Source organism: Centruroides sculpturatus, unplaced genomic scaffold (genome assembly GCF_000671375.1).
Source record: "Centruroides sculpturatus isolate CEXI.00-Female unplaced genomic scaffold, Cexi_2.0 scaffold253, whole genome shotgun sequence".
NCBI lineage: Eukaryota > Metazoa > Arthropoda > Arachnida > Scorpiones > Buthidae > Centruroides > Centruroides sculpturatus.
Window position 1 is genome coordinate 161,819 of NW_019384617.1, and position 20,926 is coordinate 182,744.

Below are 20,926 nucleotides of genomic sequence, written 5' to 3' on the forward strand. Positions count from 1 at the left end.
CATTTTTATGGGAATTTGATTAATTTGTTCTGGAGAACCCCATAAAAATAAATAAATAATTATATAAATTAAATATAATTTTATATTAATTAATATAAAAGTACTTTATATAAAATTTATAGCTATTATTTATGCTATTCTTCACTCCTTACGCTTGATATGATTACTTCCTAATGAATAAACTCCTTCGTGTTTAAAAAATATTGAATATAAAATGAAGAAATACTAAACGTATCTAATACTAAACGTATTTAATACTAAACGTATAATAATTTTTTTAAAATTTCTTATCTCATCTTTCAAAAACAAGATGAGAAAAAATATTTAAAAAAATATAATTTTACCACAAAAAATATTCAAAAAACGTTTCTTTTAACTTTTAAATTAATTAAGTTTTAAGTTAATTAAAATATGAAAGAAATTTATTAAAAAGTCTTGTTTATTTATTAAATTAAGTTATATATTCAATAAGTTTTAAGAGATAAAAGCTAGCAAATGTTTATAAGCATTATTTAAAAGAAGCATGTACACTTATTTTTTTAAATATTTAAAAATGGAAAAATATTCATAAAAATAGCATATTTTTTTTTTAACTTAAAAAGTTTTTCTTAATATGAATCCAAATTGAAAAAATTCGGGAAAACTCTTTTAAACGATTGTTTATGTAAAATAATGTATAACTATATATATATATATATATAGTTATATATTAAATACGTAAGACACAGAACAACTTTTTCCTGTTTATTAACTCGATAAAGAATATTCCTTTTGTCTGACCATACAGTTTTTGACCCTCTATGGTCAGACATCAGACGGCTGGATTAAGGAGTCAGCATAACGTTCTGGAGAATAATGAATCGAATTTTTCGGAGAGTGGTTTGTCCCGAATATGTTGGGCCACGTTCCTCACCATCCGCCCCATTGCGGCCCTAGTCGAATCCCTGATGGGCCTGAAAAAGGCCCTCATATTTCCCACAGGATGGAATGTAGTAAACTTAAGTGAATTCAGCATCACTAAGGAACAGAAGCTCTACAGCTTCTGATCCTTAGTGATGCTGAAGATTTCTTCACTAATTACCTGAATTTTCTCATAAAAAGTAATTTTTAAATTAATCTTTATAAAAACAAATATTACAACAAACATCTACTTTTTTATTATTTATTTTATTTTATTTTAAGAATTCTAAATCTTAAAATAAAATAAAATAATAAAAAAGTAGATTCTAAAGTAATTCTAAAGCTTAAAAAGCAAAACTAAAATGCGAAATTTTAATTTTTCGTGTTGACTCGCGACAGCAAATAATATAGATTTTACACAGATTTTTATATTAATAATAATCTTAATATTAAATTACGTTACAAAATATTTGATTGTGAATATTTTTTTTATGTAATTAACTTTATTTTCGAACAAAAGATGTGGTTAGAAATAAAAAAAATAAATTAAAAAAATCAATGATTGCCGATGGCATCCTCATTCGATGACACTCATTACAGATATTATTTTTCGGTTTGATGGATGATTTCTGGATCGAAAATTTTGTAACTATTTCCGGAAACATTAGAATTGATTCAAAGTTCAATAAAATTTAATTATTTGTAAAGTAATACTATACCCATGAATTTCGCTATAGATTTCACATATATAGAGCCTTTCATTAATGCAACTAGAGTGTATAAAACGTTGTAATTGCTGAAAATTTCTATTTTACTAAATCGGAAATTACAATCAAATCTCAATATAACGCCCTTCTAACTAGCGCCATCATTGGCAAAGCGCTAATGAATAATTGTTAAGAGATCTTCCACGTAAATAGAGAACCATACAGGAACTTTGAATATACGATTTTAAGTTGTAAACGACATAACCACGTGACTTTCAAACTTTCAATCTGAAAATTTGTATGTGGGCCTCGAATAGTCTAATTCTTAATTGTCTGAGAATTTCCAGTTTAGCTCTATTCTCGGTTTAATGCCAAATTTTACAGGTGAACAAATGGCGTTAAATCGAAGCTTGAGTGTATTAAAATTAATCTTATTCACGTAAAACAATATGCAACTTATTTCTTATTGAATTTATTAGAATTTTAGTGAAGATTTCAACAATTTATTCTTCATTAAAGAATAAATTGCTGAAATTTTTACTGAAATTTTGAAAATTAGTTGGTTAGTTTGATGGGATACGGCAACATAACACTTGGGCGATCTTTCAAGGAATGAGGACTTTCTATGAAAAACTGGCCGCTATTTAGGTGTTATTCACGTGAAAAAATTCCCGGAAGACTCCACGTACCAATGTCACGTGCCGGAAACCTGTGAATCAGTGATTAGAAAATTGCAAACTTACAGACTGCTCGATCACAAATTCACAAATTCTTAACTAATATTGAATTAGATACAAATTTTTGAAGTCGATTATCGTTAACAGACACATATTAAATAAATGTTTCTTATATTTTTCTATATAAACCATTTCGATACATGCATCAAAAATGATATGGCCTCAGTTGTAATTGAATATATTCCTTTCGTGTTGGTTATGAATCTGAAATTTGGATCGATCTTACTTCCTGATGATCGATTTAAAAATAGTTATTTTGAGAAAAGAATCAACCTGATGAAACATTGATTCGGAATCAATCATTACTATTGTCAACTGTCGGTTCTTGTCAATATTTAGTCCATTTTAAAGCTTACGGAGTAGCCCAAAAGTCAGTTAACCATGGGAACGACTGTTCTGTTGTCTTTTAAAAGTAGTTATTCATACTTGTTTGTTATGTTTCGGCTAATTCTATGTAATAAAAACAACAGTTGTGCTAAATATAGTTTAAGGTTAATACTCACAGGATTTCCAGGAGTTAACTTCTAGGCCACCTTTCTATGGAAAGAACAAAAAATTTAGTTGTATTAACCCATTAGCATTGATGGTAACTATTTCCTCTCTTAATGACGATAATAAATTGAGGAATAAAAATACTGATGTTCCTGATCCAATGAAGATAGGCTGTACCTCAAAAATGTAGAAATTAAAGCTGATTTTTTAATGTGTGTTAATTAAAGAATTAAAACTGAAGGAAATACGTCATTCTATAGACTAATCAAGGGATTTTGTAGTATATAGTATATAAATACCCATTTATTGTTTTTAAAATCTCTTTCAAACAGTAAAATACTCCAGTGGAATTGGCTTTAAAGAATGAAATGTAATTCTGAATATATATATATATATATATATATATATATATATGTGTGTGTGTGTGTGTGTGTATGTGTGTTACATAAAATCGATACTGGCATCGTTCCAACTTTTATGATTTTCTTTCCCTCGCGTCGCCCCTACCCATATCTTATTTTTCCAACTGACANTCCTTTAGAAAACTAGAAAAATGCCGTATCAGCTTTTCTTTTAAGATAAATTCTGCTTAAAATAGAATAAATCTAAATCCAAATTTACTGTAAGAATTGCAATATTTGATATAATTCTCCTACAAACCATACAACTAACAATGATGTTTGCAATGCGCATTTTCATTTTCCGGTGGTTACATCTCGCGATTATCATCTGTTAAAGTAAATTTTGTCTATGTTTTAAGGTTTATAATAAAACAAAATATTCTTTCTTCATTGCAAAAATCAGTGGATTCATACCTGTAATAATACACATAAACGGCGAAAATTTTATCGTATTTTTCTATAAAAAAAAAGAAATGCAATTTAAAGAGAAGAGTCTAGACTTTAAATGGGTTCAAAAATAGATCAGTTTTCGGCACGAAAGTAACTGCAAAAATCGCCTGAAGCATGAAAGAAGAGTTTTTCTCTCAATGGATATAAATGACAGCACATCAACTAACATAACTTATTCAGCACAGTTCTTCAACATCTCTATTTTTAGTGAACGTATGTTTATTGTATTTGCAACCATCGACGATAATGCCGATGATGAAGCTCTCTTTTCTGCCATGAAAATGCCAAGATTTAAAAATATTAATGTGTTTGGGCCTTTTTTTATCTGAGTTATGCCTCTCTACACTCATTTTATATTAATAAATAACCTTGTTCCACTTTTCAGAAATCGCAAGAATGAAATTAAAACTTTATCATGCCAGGAATATATTTAGGTAATGGTTTTTTAATCGGATTTATCAAAAAAATTATATTAAATAAAATATTATGTAATAATATTATTTATAGTTTTGTAATTATGCATATGTTTTTAAAGCAATTATTTATAGATACAGCACTCAAAAGTAGTATTATGTGTAGAGCGTGTGTTTAGGTAAAATATAACAAAACTTAAATATGCAAAACTTATTTTTATGCTTCAATAATATTCAGGGTGGGCCATAATTATGTCTTCTTTTTTATTTTAATTCAATCGTTTCGTAATTCGTACACATTAAATTATAGCTATGATATTAGAAAACATATCCCGGTCGAGATTACAAGTATGTGCCTTGAGATGTTCTTTAGAAAAATTTTGCCGCATATGCAAATGTATATATTGAATAAAAGCCCCAAATCTTCCAAATCTCCGACCTTCCAAGAGGCGCGTTATCCTATAGGCAAAAAAGACAATTACCTCGACCTTCACCTACAGGGAACCCTAAACCAATCTTTCATAAATTTATTAATGTAGTATGAAAATTTAAATTTAAATTTGGTTCCAAATTTAGGGATCCTAGATTGCCGGTGTGGTGCAAGCGCAGCGCAGAACTACAGAGGTCGTGTTAAAAAACATACGAGGATAGGGAAAATGCCCCCAAAAATTTCCCGAAGGAAAGTGAAGTCACCACTATATATGGGGTCTCCTAATTCAAATTTGCCTGGATAAATGGAGCTATAACTGACCATTGAACCCCCAGTAAGACACCATCAGCGAGATTCGTGTGTGCCAGAAATTAGTCCTATATTTGCTGTTGACTATGACCTTACTTTTTTACTGAGGGTATCATCACAATAGAGTTTTTTTCACAGTTTTTTTTATGACTGAGGTTATCCTCCCGGACATGAGTCTACAGGCTTTCTTCAGTAATGAGATCCTCAGATGGATGGAGTTCCTCCACGTGCCCATTCTCTTCAGTTAGGAGCTCTCGAGATCAATGAGATGCGCGAGAGCTCCTCGTGCAATTTGAATAATCTCTTCCCTGGATACTAAGTTGGCTGTGGTAGTGATATCTCATGGCCACCAAGATCGCCCGGCATTATACCCTAGAGTCTTCCTCTGGGATTTTTGTGAAGGATCGCGTTTATGAAACGAAGCTGCTCTTTATTCAGGATTTTATGGACAGAATTATGACAACTGTGAATCCCATGACAGTAGAAATGTGGAAAGTCTTCGAGAAAAAGAATACGCTTTCGTTAAGACGTTCATTGACATTGCAGGCTTTCATATAAAAATAAAGTGAAAATTAAAATCTTTTATCCAAGGATACTTTTCTAACATCATGTAATTTACTGTGTATGAATTTCAATACGATTATTTTAAGTTAAAATGGGGGATATAGTTGTAGCCAACCTGTATCCTATTTTATCACTTATTATCATGAATTTCAGCAATTCTAGCAATATAAAAATAAAGCTGTTTGACTAAATAATATCGGATTATGACTAAATTCAATTAAGATTTATCTATTAATCTTTTTGAACACTAAAATAGTGAGCAAAAAATGTACTCATAGCGGCTCAAAAGTAAGTTAACCGACTTATCTGATGTTGTAATATTTTGGATAACTGACTTTTGGGCCTAATTGACTATGTTTCTTAGATTAAATTATACATTTCTATTAACAAAATAATTCAATTTAATCTTTAGAATTATTTATTTATTAAATTATGAAACATATTTATCACACACTTCTTCAATTTATGAGATAATTGTTAACTGGAGCAATCCAATTTTCACATCAAATTCTGATTTAATTTAACAAATCACAAATTTACTTTAAAAAAATAACTAATTATAATTAAATCAACCAATTTTTGATATTCTGTTCTAACAAAGTAAAGTGTAACGAAGAGCAATTATAGATACAATCAATAGTTAATTTTGGGCTTAAAATATAATTTTTTTATTGACAGAAATGTAAGAAAATAATTTAAAAATCGATAAAAGAAGTATTATAAAATATTAAACTTCAAAAAAAATTTCATTAGAAAATATAAGAAAATAAGAAAAATGAGAATTACAATTATCAGAGAACTTGAAAAAATTTTTTTTTTTAAATTATTACTTATAAACCAACACATACACAAAAACTACAAAGAAAAAACGTTAAATCGGGTCTTACTGTACAAAGAAAATCAAAATTTTATTTGTAAATTGAAAACAAAAGAACATTTTGAGAAAATGAAACAAGTGAATTGCTTTTCTTAAGTAAAAAATATATATAACTAAAGACCATTTTCTTCCTAACAATGATTAGCTATTTTATTATTAATTTAAAAATATTGTGATTTTTTTAAGTTTAAAAAAATCACAATACTTTAATTATTAATCTATTTTAAATTTAAGAAGAGAAGGAGGAGGAGGAGAAAATAGACGAAGAAGAAAAAGAAAATGAAAAGAGGAAGACGAGGAAAACAAGAAGAAAGGAAAAGAAAAAGATAAGGAGGAGGAGAAAACAGAAAAAGAAATGACGAGAAGGAGAAGAAGAAGAGAAAGAAGTACAGGAAATGAGTAGGAGTAGGAAGAGGGGGAAGAGAGGAAGAAGTACAGGAAATGAGGAAGATATTGTGAAGAGGAAGAAGTACAGGAAATGAGGAAGATATTGTGAAGAGGAAGAAGTACAGGAAATGATAAGGAGTAAGAAAGAAATAAAATATTATTTCGCTTTTTGTTGTTTGTTAATAAATTCTAAAAACTGTATTATCTTTATCTAAAACCATCTAAACATATTCATGTTTTTCGACTATAATATAATAAATAAATTCTTTTAAATTCTTTATTTAAATTAATTAATTTCTTAATTGAAAAACTAAAATAAAATAAAAATTATAATTAATAAGTTGTATCAAAAATATATTTTTTAGAGTAAATTCTGAAGCATTAGAAAAATTTAAATCTTAATTAATATATTTACCTTTAAGAATAATTTTTTAAAAATCAGTGTAATAATAGTTAATAATATACTGATAAATAAATATATTTATTTATTTTAAAATTTTAACTGTTAATATTTTAGACTTTTCAGGTTTTAATTAAATTCAAACCTTTCATTTACTTATTAAGATTTATTTTAAAGCCTTAAATTTAATTTAATTTAAATTCGAACTGTATACAGATTAAATTTAAACTTTAAAATAAACCTTAAGCCTTTTAAACCTTAAAACATTTAATTTAATTTTAAAAAATCAAAAACATTATTTATTTTTTATTTTTTAATATATAGGCCTATATATATAATTCTTAAATAAATAAATAAAATGTAAAAAATATATTAGATGCTTTTAAATTAAATTTTAATATTTTATCCAATTATTTTAAAAAGCAAAGAATAAAGTATTTGAGACACTCTTAAACAATTATTTAATATTTTATACATTAATAATGTTTATTTCATCAAACAGTCTCTAGTCTTAAATAAAAATAAATAAATAAGTATAAATTTTGAATAAGTATTTAAGAAAAAAATAACAAATATAATTAAATGAATACAAAAGGACAGTTAACAAGCGCCAATTACAGTAATATGCATTTCTTTAAATATACGCTTATTGACAATAAAGTTGGATTGAAATTGAATTGCATACCAGACATTGATACCAAAATACCTTAAAATTGCTGCCCAGAATCCTATAGAAAGGATCGCAAGATCATGTTCACAATTTTCAGTGTACCTATTTTGAAGGTATTGTCTACTCTTGAGTGGACACGGTTAGCATTACTAGCTAATGTTTTATTCTGGGGAGCCACAGTAGGTCACTCCTATTAGTAATATGAGGAACAGCGACGGAACAATACGTTCGGCAAATCATGCGATTTTATATGTTGCCTTTCAAGGCAAAGTTGGCTGCAAACGGCCATTTTCCAGTACGATAATACTCGGCTACACACAGGTAGGATTTCTCAGGGNTAAAAAAATAAAAATTTAAATATAGATTTAATAAATAAATGCTTAAAATAGGTATTTTTTCATGTTTAAATTACAAATATTTATTTTAATAAATAGATTTAAAATTAAAGAATTAAGAAGTAGCAAATAAAAGATATATTTTTAAAATTATTATATTAATTTTTTAATAAAAGTACGTCAAATTTGATGCGATTAAGATACTTTTGAAAGGATTAGATCAATTTTAATGCAAGAATTTTTCCATTTTTTTTGAGTTCTTTTGAATAAAAACTGTGAAAAACGATTAATCAAATAGTATAAAAATTAGAAAAAAATTAAATTTAAATATTCACGATTTAATTTGAATTAATTCAAAAAATACATTAAAGTTATTTTTTAATTATAAAAACTAAATCAAAATAAATTATGTAAAAATAATCTATATATTTCTATTAATTACTTTAAAATTCTAATAAATAAACATTAAGTAATATTAACGATTTTCTAGAAATAAATTCGATTTAATTTATATTAAAATTAAACGAAACCATTAACAGCGAGTGAAATTATTCATTGTAATTCTAGTTTGTCAACTAGGGGTTCGCGATCCCTCGAGTTGCTCAAATCGTATTTATTTATTATACGATGTTCTTTCAATGCAAAAAAGGTTGGTTAATACTTTTTAAAATAAGATTACGCGAAAATGTGAATATATAATAGCTTAGAATATTATTGATTTTTGAATTAAATTAATATTTTATACATAAAAGTAATTCGGTAAAATTTGATATATAATTTATTACGTTACGCGATAGCTAATTTGTTTATCATTATAATTTTTAAAAAATTATATAAGTAAATGTATTATATAAAACAGCATATAAAGAATAAGATTTAGAAAAATATATATTTATTTTCACTAAAATTTTGTTTAAAAACATGTACTGAAATATAATAAATATTCTATAAATTGCTTCAAACTGTATATATATATATATATAATTACTATAAAACATTAACAAAATTAATAATTTAAAAAAATAAATTCAACTTAATTTATATTAAAATTAAAAAGACACTGGAAAAGTTTTAATTTATTCATTAACATGAATTCACAAGCAGTAGGTCGCGAACCCTTCAAGTAGCGCAAATCATATTCATATATTATATCTTGATCTTTCAATACAAAAAAGATTGGTTCATACATCTACAAATGAGATTTTAGGCAAAATTTAAATATATAAGAGATAAAATTTTATTTATAAATCGAATAATTTTATGAATGATTATATAAAAATAATTTTATAAAGTAATAAAATTTTTATATTAAATAAACGTAAATATCAAATTTTAATGATAAAAAATCAATAAGATATCAAGATATAAGAAGAAAATTTGATTTTATACGATTTATTTACATACAAAGTATTATGTAGGATATATATACATATAAGAAGTGTAGATTATAAGAAATATATTTTGTTTGATGTCTAAAGATAGCGTGAAGAAGAAATCAAACATTGACTATATAAAAAAAACAAGAGTGGAAAGTGGAAACAGAGGAATGAAAATATCAAAAATATCAAAAAAATTACCTTTTATAGGAATAACTCTTGCGTGAAAAAAATCTTAAAAATACATAAATTCACTAATTCAAAGCATGCAAAATCATACTTGACAATTGTTTTAAATTTAAAAAATAAATAATATTTAATCTAAGAATAACTTGAATATAATTCATTTAAACGAGCTATTTTATTAATTATCTTAAGATTAATTAGCCAGCTCTACACTTTGAAGCATCACTTGGTGGGAAAATATTGAAGTAATTCCTCAACGGTAGTCCTTTAATTGGATTTAATATATCAAATATTTTGTGTAAAGTTTTCGTTAAAAACTAAAAATTAATGAATAATTATAAGACTAAATCTATATTGATTTGGTTTTAAATCAAAGTTTTGGCATAGTTTAATAGGAATAATGCGTTTTAAGAAACGATGCCAAAAATCTGTTAATTAACATTAAAAAATTTATGTTAATACGTGAAAAGATTAGATAGAAAAATTTAATTATTTAAAAGGAAAAAAAACTGTGCGTTTATACAGTTAATTAAGTTTAAAATATATTTTTAAAAATTTACAATAATCTATAAGTAATTTTTATATTTTTAATTTGTAATCCTCGAATACAAAAGCTTAAATTCTACAATTTAATTTAATGGAAAAGATAGAAAGGATGAAAGGTCTTGCTTTGTTTCAAGTTATTTTTAGAAAATAAATGGTTAAAATAAAACGAAAGCAAGTAAGAAAACTCACGAGATGGCCCATTTTTTCTAAATACTCGAGTTTACATTGAGAATAATCGATCTGCTCCCATTTTCCAATCATAGAACAGGAACGATAAAGTGTCCCCAGATATTCTGATGGACACGAAGCAACTGCTAAAGTTCCAGCTTCTGTTTCATTCCACAAAATATNTTAATAAGTAAATATCTTAAAATAAAATTTCAAGAATTAATTTATACATTTTTTTTTATTAAACTTAGATATTAATAAATTCAATAATTTAATAAGATTCTTGCATTTTAAATATTTGAGTAATTGCTATTATTTTTATTTATATATATATTCCTCATTAAATTTAACATATCAGATTACTTAAATATATATTTTTTAAATTTAATACTTCTTTATTTTAAATATGCCAATAACTTATATTTTTAAAATTATTTTTCATCCTTCTGCTTAATTTATGAAGATAAAATGGATCAATTTGTACTCAGTAATTGCTTAAAAAACTAATTTTAAGTAGTTATTATTAATAAATTAAAAGGGGAAAAAGATAATGAGAAATTACTTGAACATATTTTCGATCTTTTTCTTTTTTTATCTGAACTTCTCCATTGGATTTTAATATATCATTTAACATATTCAATGCCTGGAGTCTATCTATAGGGCTGACTAAGGCCTTATCTTTTAAATAATCAGCAAATTCACTTGCTAAATGCCTTAGACCATCAAAATGGTTCTTTTCAATGTGGTAGGTAATCTAAATATAATTAAATAAAATTCAAATAAGTAGAAATAATTGACATTTGTTAATTCTAATAAATTCTCTAATTTAAATTCTCATTAAAAATTAATTTAATAATTACATTAAAAAATAAATAATATTTAATCTAAGAATAACTTGAATATAATTCATTTAAACGAGCTATTTTATTAATTATCTTAAGATTAATTAGCCAGCTCTACACTTTGAAGCATCACTTGGTGGGAAAATATTGAAGTAATTCCTCAACGGTAGTCCTTTAATTGGATTTAATATATCAAATATTTTGTGTAAAGTTTTCGTTAAAAACTAAAAATTAATGAATAATTATAAGACTAAATCTATATTGATTTGGTTTTAAATCAAAGTTTTGGCATAGTTTAATAGGAATAATGCGTTTTAAGAAACGATGCCAAAAATCTGTTAATTAACATTAAAAAATTTATGTTAATACGTGAAAAGATTAGATAGAAAAATTTAATTATTTAAAAGGAAAAAAAACTGTGCGTTTATACAGTTAATTAAGTTTAAAATATATTTTTAAAAATTTACAATAATCTATAAGTAATTTTTATATTTTTAATTTGTAATCCTCGAATACAAAAGCTTAAATTCTACAATTTAATTTAATGGAAAAGATAGAAAGGATGAAAGGTCTTGCTTTGTTTCAAGTTATTTTTAGAAAATAAATGGTTAAAATAAAACGAAAGCAAGTAAGAAAACTCACGAGATGGCCCATTTTTTCTAAATACTCGAGTTTACATTGAGAATAATCGATCTGCTCCCATTTTCCAATCATAGAACAGGAACGATAAAGTGTCCCCAGATATTCTGATGGACACGAAGCAACTGCTAAAGTTCCAGCTTCTGTTTCATTCCACAAAATATTATCAGAAAAATCAGGCAAACATCTACCAATTGATGAATTAACACTGTCATTAAATTTCTGAGTTTTTTCAATTAGTTTATTATTATTATTATTATTATCAGTATCTCTAGTCAATGATGAAAGGTGTTTATTAACGATCCAAGTCTGTTGTTGTTGTGTTTTATCTTCCAAATTGTCATCGTCATTATCATCATCACCCATAGACGAAAGTTCGTGATATGTATTAAGAGGGGGAACGGTTGAATGCATGACAGACTTCGTGATAAAAGAAGTCGAGTGAGCAACAAATGGTGGTCTTTGATGATTCGATTCTGTTGTTACTAAAGTGTTGCTTTCTATGTGGAAGCTTGTACGAAATCTTGATTGAATGTTCCTACTAATCCTATTAGCAGTTGTTTGTACAGAGCTGAATACATAGGAATCATCATATGTCAAACTACCAAGTTCGTGCTCTTTGTTCTCAGCAATGCTATATCCTAAACTTGTTTCTAAAACTGCACACGATAAAATAAAGAAATTAATTTTGAAATTATTCAGAAAATTTTATAATTTAATTAATATATTAATTTTTTTAAAAATTTTCTGCGATACTCACCCGCTAAATAAATAAAATGCAATGAAGAAATCATGGCTATTTATCAAAAAGTAAATGCTGTAAAATTAATAATCAAATTAATTTTCTTGTAAACTAAATGACATTTGTAAGAAATAACAAAATAATAAATTAAAAAATTCTTAATTAATATCTCTGCTGATTTTTAATAAATAAATTAATTTAATCAATGATTAGGATTTTTAATCAATATAATGTAAGAATTTCTAATAATAAATTATAAATTCCAAATTTATAATTAAAAATCTAATTTTAAAAATTCATTTTTTTAATTAAAAATTTTGATAGAATCAAATGTTCTCACGGAAATATTATTGATGTTGTAAGTACTGTATTTTATACTATTTAATTATAAAAAATTATTAGGTATTTAATTTTCGTTTAAAAAATTAATAAAAAGTGAATTTTACAGAAAAGTATAAAAAAATTTAATTTTTAAGTCTACATTTAAATATTTATTTATTTTATAAATTTATTTAAAGAATATTTTTTTAAAACTTTATTATTATATCCAATTTTAAATACTGTAATTTTAAATTTAATTATGTTTTTATTAATTTGAATCTTGTTTAAAAAGTACAAAAAATCAAAAATTCGTGTTAAGAAAGTGTGGAAATTAAATAAATAACAGAATTCTGTGACATCAATTTTTTAATATTAAAGAAAATATACAAGAACTTGATATTTTTGAAATTCAGAATCGATTTTTTTTATTATTTAGTTATTTAATAAGATTAAAAAATAGAATTTATGAATTTAAAACTTTTATATATTTTGTTATTTGGATAAAATTTTCACATGAATTGTATGAATTTTTAATTCTAAATTGGGCAAATTATTCATAGACAAAGTCTAACCAATACTTTTAAATGTCAATTTTCAGTTAATCAACTAATGTTTGGTTTCCACATTACCAGAAAAATACTCCAGAATCAGAAACGTGATGTCACTTCCTGTCTGGAAATCCCTTATTTGAAAATTTTTTTTTCCGTTTTTATACTAAACCAATTGGAGTGTGATATTTAGGTGACGTAATTTTTCAAATTTATGGCAACACTGATATACAGCTTAAGGAAATTATTTTAAAATTAAATGATTGAAGGAAAGGTTAAAACATGGTTTCGTTTGATTACTGTACTGCAACTGCCAAGAAGGGATCCAGGCAGGACTTTATGTAGGAAACTAACCCCAATTTAGGTGTTAGACAGGGAAAGGAAACCCGGAACATGTGGCCAGTGCTCTAGTGAGGTGCGAACCAATGACTAACTACTAGTGTTTTGTGGTGTTATCCACTCAGCTACTGGTGGGTAGAGAATTGAAGAATTCGTTTATGGCAGATTTTTAACTTTGTCAAATATCATATTAACAAGAAATGCAGCATTGTGAAAGTATCGTCATTCATTTTTGTTTGTCCATAGAACTTTCGTAGCTAATTTCTGTTATAAGCCACGAGAGTTCTCTGAGAAATTCTGTGTTCAATTTGTAGTATAGTGGATATAAAACAGAATGAGAATAAGAACAGAAATAGATTCTCCTAGTTTCTGGTGTGGAGACGAAACATTACTGTTCCATTTATCTTAAATAGAAATTCTTCAAATGTTATATTACAGTTCTCACCTAAACAATATATATATTTTTGTATCGGGGACTTCTATTTGATGTTTTATGTCATATTTCTTTGATTTAAAAAATTATATGGCATAAAATATTGATATATGCTTTATGATTAATTTAATGTATGCAAATTGGAATAAATTGTTTCAAGAAGGCTGGTTTATTTTCTTACGTTGTTTGGATAAAAATTTCACTAAGCAAGTTATTAAAAAAAACAGACCAATGCCTTCAGTTAATGAAGTAAAATTACTCTTTTCACTTAACACAAATAGAAATATTAAATCTCTCACCTAAACAATCTCCTAGATATGATATATTTTTATATCAAATACTTCCATTATAAGTTTTGTATCATTCTTTTGTAATTAAAAAATATGTGCCAACAAAAAACGTGTTTTTTATTATTAATAGATATTAATTATATGAAATTCATTCAGAATAATTATCTTATTTAAATTTAAAAAAGTTACCTGAATCAGTATCTTGTACATTGAAGATATTCACTGGAGTATACTGAATACAAATATACAAGAATAACGTCAATGCACAGAATACTGATGCCCATGATAGTGGTGTACAAGATTCAATGCCCATGATACTAGTGTACAAGATTCAATGACCAAAATACTATGCAGGAGATTAAATGCCCAAAATAATAATACTTTTAATGTAAACAAAAAAATATATCCATTAATTAAAAAATTATAATATATATATAATTATGTAATCATTGTCTAAGTGAATTGTATAGATCTAAAAAATTTCATAATTTCAGAAAAATTCCTGCACTGAACAACACTAAAATTAATCTAATAAATTGTATTTAATTCAAAATTGCTATTTTCCTCATAAAATTGTCTAAAATATTAAATATAATTAAAAAATAATAAATTTTTAAAAAGAACATAAGTATAGTTCAAAAATGTTAGTCATTCTAATGGTGATAACTTACTGGAGATTTATTTAATAAGAATGTTCTCTAAGAAGTTTTTGAACTCTACTGTAAAATAATAATTTTCATATGATAACAAAATAGCAAAATGTTATTTTTTTATACTTTCTCCTGCATTTATGTTATATATATCATGAAACTTTGAATATTTAACAAGGTTTGAAATTTTTATAGCTGTAATTATAATTGAATGAATCTAATCAATGGTTTTACCTGAAAATTTGCAAAGATATTAACTAGACTCAAATTTGCAAAGACTATAAACTAAATCAAAGTTACTGGTATTTTACTTATTGTATATACCTTATGAATATACATAACTTTGTTATTTATTTAAGGATTTGATTAATATTTATTTGATTTATTTGATTATATTTATGTAAGGATTTGATTTATATTCCAAAACATCTTGGATAATTTGAATTCAAGAATAATCACCCAAAAAAAATGCAATATTAGGCTTAGAGTTACTCCTGCTGGTACATATAAGATAAATAAAATAAACTGTTGTNAGCTTTATTTTGTCCAGAGTATTCTGAAGATTGTAATTTTAATTTTAGTAATCCTTTTCAACTCATATTAATTTTTTATTCCTTGCTAAAAATACCTTTTAAGTTTCTTCTTATATTATATTAATTCTTATATTCTAGTATATTCAAACTTGTTTTTTATGCTATATTCTTTAGATGAATTTGCTTTTTCACAATTAATTACAATCTACGTCAAGTTGACGTCATTAATTATAATTTATTAGACAAAAAATGAAGGTATGACGTTAAATTAACGTAAATGTATACACTATTCTGATTAAAACAAAGTTATTTTTACGTTGTGCTTGATATAAAGATTGTATATATTATTTATATTATTAATATTGAATTTATAAAAGCAGAATGTTAATTTCGGAATAAAAAATCATCTGCTCTATAAAAATTATCCATGCAGTTTTTTTCTTTTAAATTCATTGTTTATCCGATTACAAACAAGGAATTTACACCCAAAAATCTTTATTACCTAGAATATTTCTGGTTTGATTAAAGTATCTCGTCATAGTCCATTTTATTTTATCTTCTCATTTACGTCAGCTGCTTACTTTTATGAATAATAAACAGGTTAAAAAAATTATTTATAACGAAATTAATCAGGTAAAATTAATTAATTATTTTTAAAAATTTATCTAAATTTATTTTCTAATATATTTTCCCTATAAATATAAATATATATTTAAAAAGTATACACGTATAAATGTATATTGTTGATTAGTAGAAAAATTATGGAAACCTTACCTCTAAGGTATAGTAATTTGATGAAACTGTTGTATTCAATAGGGAATATATTGTGAAATAAATAATTCAAATTTTAGTGAATATAAACGTGTTACTATACAATGATAATAGAGTTTAAATGTGCTAATAGTTAAAAGTTAAAGCAAGCAGCCATGCTGCAGTGATCAAGCAGAGGTGGAGATAAATGGCGGACACGCAATGGGTTATACCAAGATGCTGGAAAACAGGGGAGATGAGGAAGAGAAAGGAAGAGCATCTACTAGAGAATGGAATAGTAGTCAATCGACAGTCTGACATTTTCAATCTTTACTCCAATTATTACACAAATATATCGAGTAGTACAAGATATAAAGTGGAAGAATGTTATAGATTTTTTATAACGTTTTCTCTTAATAAACATTTATAAATATTAATAAAAATATATATTATGTAATAAATAAATTATTTTATGCCTTGTAACATTATATATAATTATATTTAATGTTTAAATTAGTAAAAAAACTCAATTTTTAAGTAAAAATTATAACGTTTTAATTCGTTTAATTGTGAGATAAACTGTGGCATATTATTCATTAAACTTCAATTTTTAACTCTTAGATTGATGTATCAATTTAATTAATGACAAAATTTGAGTAAGTAATTGATAAAGTTTATAATTAAATTTTTTAAATTCTAGTTTGTTTTATATAAGTAAAAGGATAAATTAGATTATAATTTAAGTTGTTTAAATTTATAGAAGTGCTTGTTTTGTGGTTAACAAAGTAAAAGTTTTGTAAAAAAGTATATAGAGGTAGTATACAAAAGTAAGATGCGTCATTGAACGGATTTGATGGAAAAAAAGAAGAGATGTTACAATCGATACAACACTTCAGAAAGAAGAGGCAAACAGGATGCAATTACAGACACAACTCATCTAAGATCATGCACTTTGGAACTTTTTCTACTTCGTTTTGGTATAGATATAAACAAAGATTTTTGCCAAGAAAAATTCAATTATATAAGAGGTTTCTATGTAAATTATATTTTTAAATTCATTTAAATCTATATAAACAGCTCTCTTTATTTTCTAATAATAAGGAGATAACGTGGGAGTTATAGCTGTGTAATGCGGGTTCATCAGTAAAAACTCCTTCATTACAGTTCTATAATCGGAGTTCATCAGTACAAACTCCATCGTCACAGCTTTATAATGGGAGTTCATTAGCAAAAACTTCTTTAATACAGGGCTCAGCTCTATAATGGAGGTTCATCAGCGAAACCTCCTTCATTACAGGTCTCAGATCTAATGATGGGTTCATTAATAAATACTCCTTACTTACAGGGCTCTAATACTTCTATAAATTTTTTTCTTATTACGTTCTCTAAATATCAGTTATTATAATTTATCGAAAACATTAAAGTTATAATAAATGATTCAAATACATAATTACTTATTTAAAAATAGTAAATATCATTTATCAATTATAAATTTTCTTTGTAAATTGTAAGAAAATTATCAGTTGTAACTCATTTTTTTATATTTAATTCAATAAAATATATTAAATAGTCGCGTATTTGAGTCTTTATTTAGTACTGTTTGAAATTTAAAAAAAATTTTTTTAATTTCAAGCAATACTAAATCCACGTTAAATATTTATTGTGCTTCTTTTAATTTATTATAAAATATATTTTATAATTTATTAATTCCTGACTGTAAATATAATTTATTAAATTTAATTTAAGAATTACATTGAATAAATAAATAAAACTGTTAATTAATGTAAGAATAATAAGAAAGAAAATCCAAATCTACAATCTTTATCAATCAGCAACCGAGTTATGTAGTAATTGATTGGTTAATTAAAAAAGGATTTGGTTCGGATCTCAGTTGGGATCCGAACCGCATCCTTTGATAAACTTATTAATTAATGTAAGAATAATAAGAAAGAAAATCCAAATCTACAATCTTTATCAATCAGCAACCGAGTTATGTAGTAATTGATTGGTTAATTAAAAAAGGATTTGGTTCGGATCTCAGTTGGGATCCGAACCGCATCCTTTGATAAACTTATTAATTAATCTAAGAATAATTAGAAGAAAAATGCGAATCAACAACTGGATTATTGAAAGAACTGAGCTTAAATCTCACTTCGCATTCCTGAATAAACTGAGATCCGAACCCGCGCCTACCCGACACGTTTCATCAAATTGCTCCTTAAATTAAGAGGAATTTATTATTTTATTAATTATACACAAACACGTTTAAATTTTAAAAATAATTAAATATATTTAATAGGGAAAAAAACAGATAAATTATCAAACAGAAAATACGCTTCGTTTAAAATTAAAAATGAAGTTTTATAAGAGTAAATTTGTAGAATTTTAATAATTTAAGCAGCATTAATTAAAGAGGGAAAAACTTTTTGCTGATAAGTGAATTTTGTGTATAGCAAGTTAACTTATATAATATTTCATTAGCCTCTTAAGATAAAATTCTATTCAGTTGTGAAGATGTCATCTTGATTTGCAATCCATGTAAGTGCTTCAATTTATCTCCAATAAAATGCATTCGTAATGGTTTTCTCTTTAATAATCCAAAGGACTTTGCTTGATAGAATTGACGGTATGAAAAGGACTCGAAATCTTTTTTAGACATCAAAGAAAAGTCGTTTCTCCTTTTAGATTTTTCTACGAATTGTTCAACAAAAGTCTTTCGTATAATGATTTGAAACTTTAGAAAAATTCGATTTAATTAATATAAAACCCCTTTTTTTAGTTTATAAACTTATAAAATTTACTCCAAATCCTTAATGTTTTGTTGTAAATAAGTAGTTAAACAGACCTATTTTTGTTAATAAGTATCAATAAATTAATTAATATTAGTGTTTTGGTAAGGAAAAAATTAATTATTTTTATTTTAAAAACGTTATCTAATAATTTATAAATATATTTTAAAAATCCAGCAACGAGTTGCGTAACTTTCCAGGCAAAAAAAAAATGTTAAAATTGCACGTGGCTCCATCTTTTATGAGATTTTATTTTCAAAAAAATTTTATGTTATTGCTAATTTTAAAATGACAAAAAAAAACATGATTTTGAGAATAGAGATGAGTTTTATAAAAAATTGTAAATGCTAATAACGAGTAAAATCTTTATTAAGTCCGAGCCCACACGAGATATGACACGTGACCTCCTCTAGTTCTTCTCCCCGTCGACCTTTAACCTCGAAAATTTAACAGCATCAATGCACCTAATACACAAACTTTCCTATAAAATTTCATAAATTTTCGACAAAAGGCACAGGAGTTATAAGCTTCAAAGAGGGTAAAATAAATAGTGTCCCCACACACACATCGTAGCATCTAAACATATGGAAACCCTCCCTAAATATTTTTGGCTTTCTCGACGTTTCAAGGTGCCCTGACTACAAAAATATAAAAGTATTGGGGTCATTTTTCGACTGATCGTCATACTCTGTTCTATATAACAGAAGGAAAAATAAAAATTGATTTATCTACAAAATTTATTTTAAAAATTATTGTAACCTCAAGATTGATAGCAATCACATGAAATTTAACTTGAAATTCTTTATGTTTAAATTATAAATAAGTTGTTTTAGACAGGTTTTAAATTGATAAAATTACAATAAATAATTAATAATGATTTTATAGGAAGTAAACACATTAATTTTGAATTTTTTTTATTTATAAATATATTTAAAAAAACCCGATTTATTCACATTATTCACAGGATTTTTCTGTTGTTATGAATTCAAGATTGATTGGAATTCTGCTATACAAAATGTGTTAGAATTCATAAGAAGAATGCATTTAAGATGCAGGAAACAAGAATCATAATAATATAAATTTTTATTTACTTTTTTCTATATTTTTTACGCTTACAAACAACTCTGTCACATAATAAATAACGTTAAAAGATATGAAAAATGTAAAACATTATTCTTTACATATTAAAGAAAAATTAAAGATAACAAATATTGTTTCCCAATTAGTAGGACGCGATCTTCTGAATAATACATTAATTTACTGTACATTATTTACTTATTAAATATTTTTATAAAGTATATGAGTTAAATTTATTGATATTTAGTTTTATTTCTATGAATTTTTATTAAAAATAAATTTTTAAATAAATCAAAGACAAGTCTGTCCAAGAGGGATCACCATTTACCAACAAAAAAATAAATTTTATTAAATGACTTACCACTAAATATTAATAATATAACATTACTTATTTATAAAGATACACATTGAATTTATTATTAATATAAATTTTGAAAAAAATTAATGCTTTTTTATGTATTTTTTCATGAATTCAATTATTTTTAACGTAATTTTTACATGAATGTGTTACCAGAACTTGTAAAACTATAAACTGAATTATTCAAAGAATACTTTTAATTTACATATCTAAAAATACATGTTAAAAATGACAGAGATGTTGTGTTTATCTATGCAAAAATTTTCA

The 20,926-nt window shown here is 25.1% G+C and overlaps 1 protein-coding gene across 1 annotated transcript in view; it reads right to left on the reverse strand.

Annotated features, from left to right (window-relative positions):
• The window catches only part of LOC111625408, a 47,192-nt gene extending 30,552 nt beyond the window's left edge, over window positions 1-16,640 (reverse strand). Inside the window, exons 1-4 of the mRNA XM_023368542.1 lie at window positions 16,460-16,640; window positions 12,590-12,646; window positions 11,833-12,488; window positions 10,911-11,102 (exon numbers count right to left, since the gene is read on the reverse strand). Coding sequence (XP_023224310.1) covers window positions 10,911-11,102; window positions 11,833-12,488; window positions 12,590-12,623 — 882 coding nt within the window. The 5' untranslated portion in view covers window positions 12,624-12,646; window positions 16,460-16,640. The remainder of the gene's footprint in view (window positions 1-10,910; window positions 11,103-11,832; window positions 12,489-12,589; window positions 12,647-16,459) is intronic.
• Between the last annotated feature and the right edge of the window lie 4,286 nt (window positions 16,641-20,926).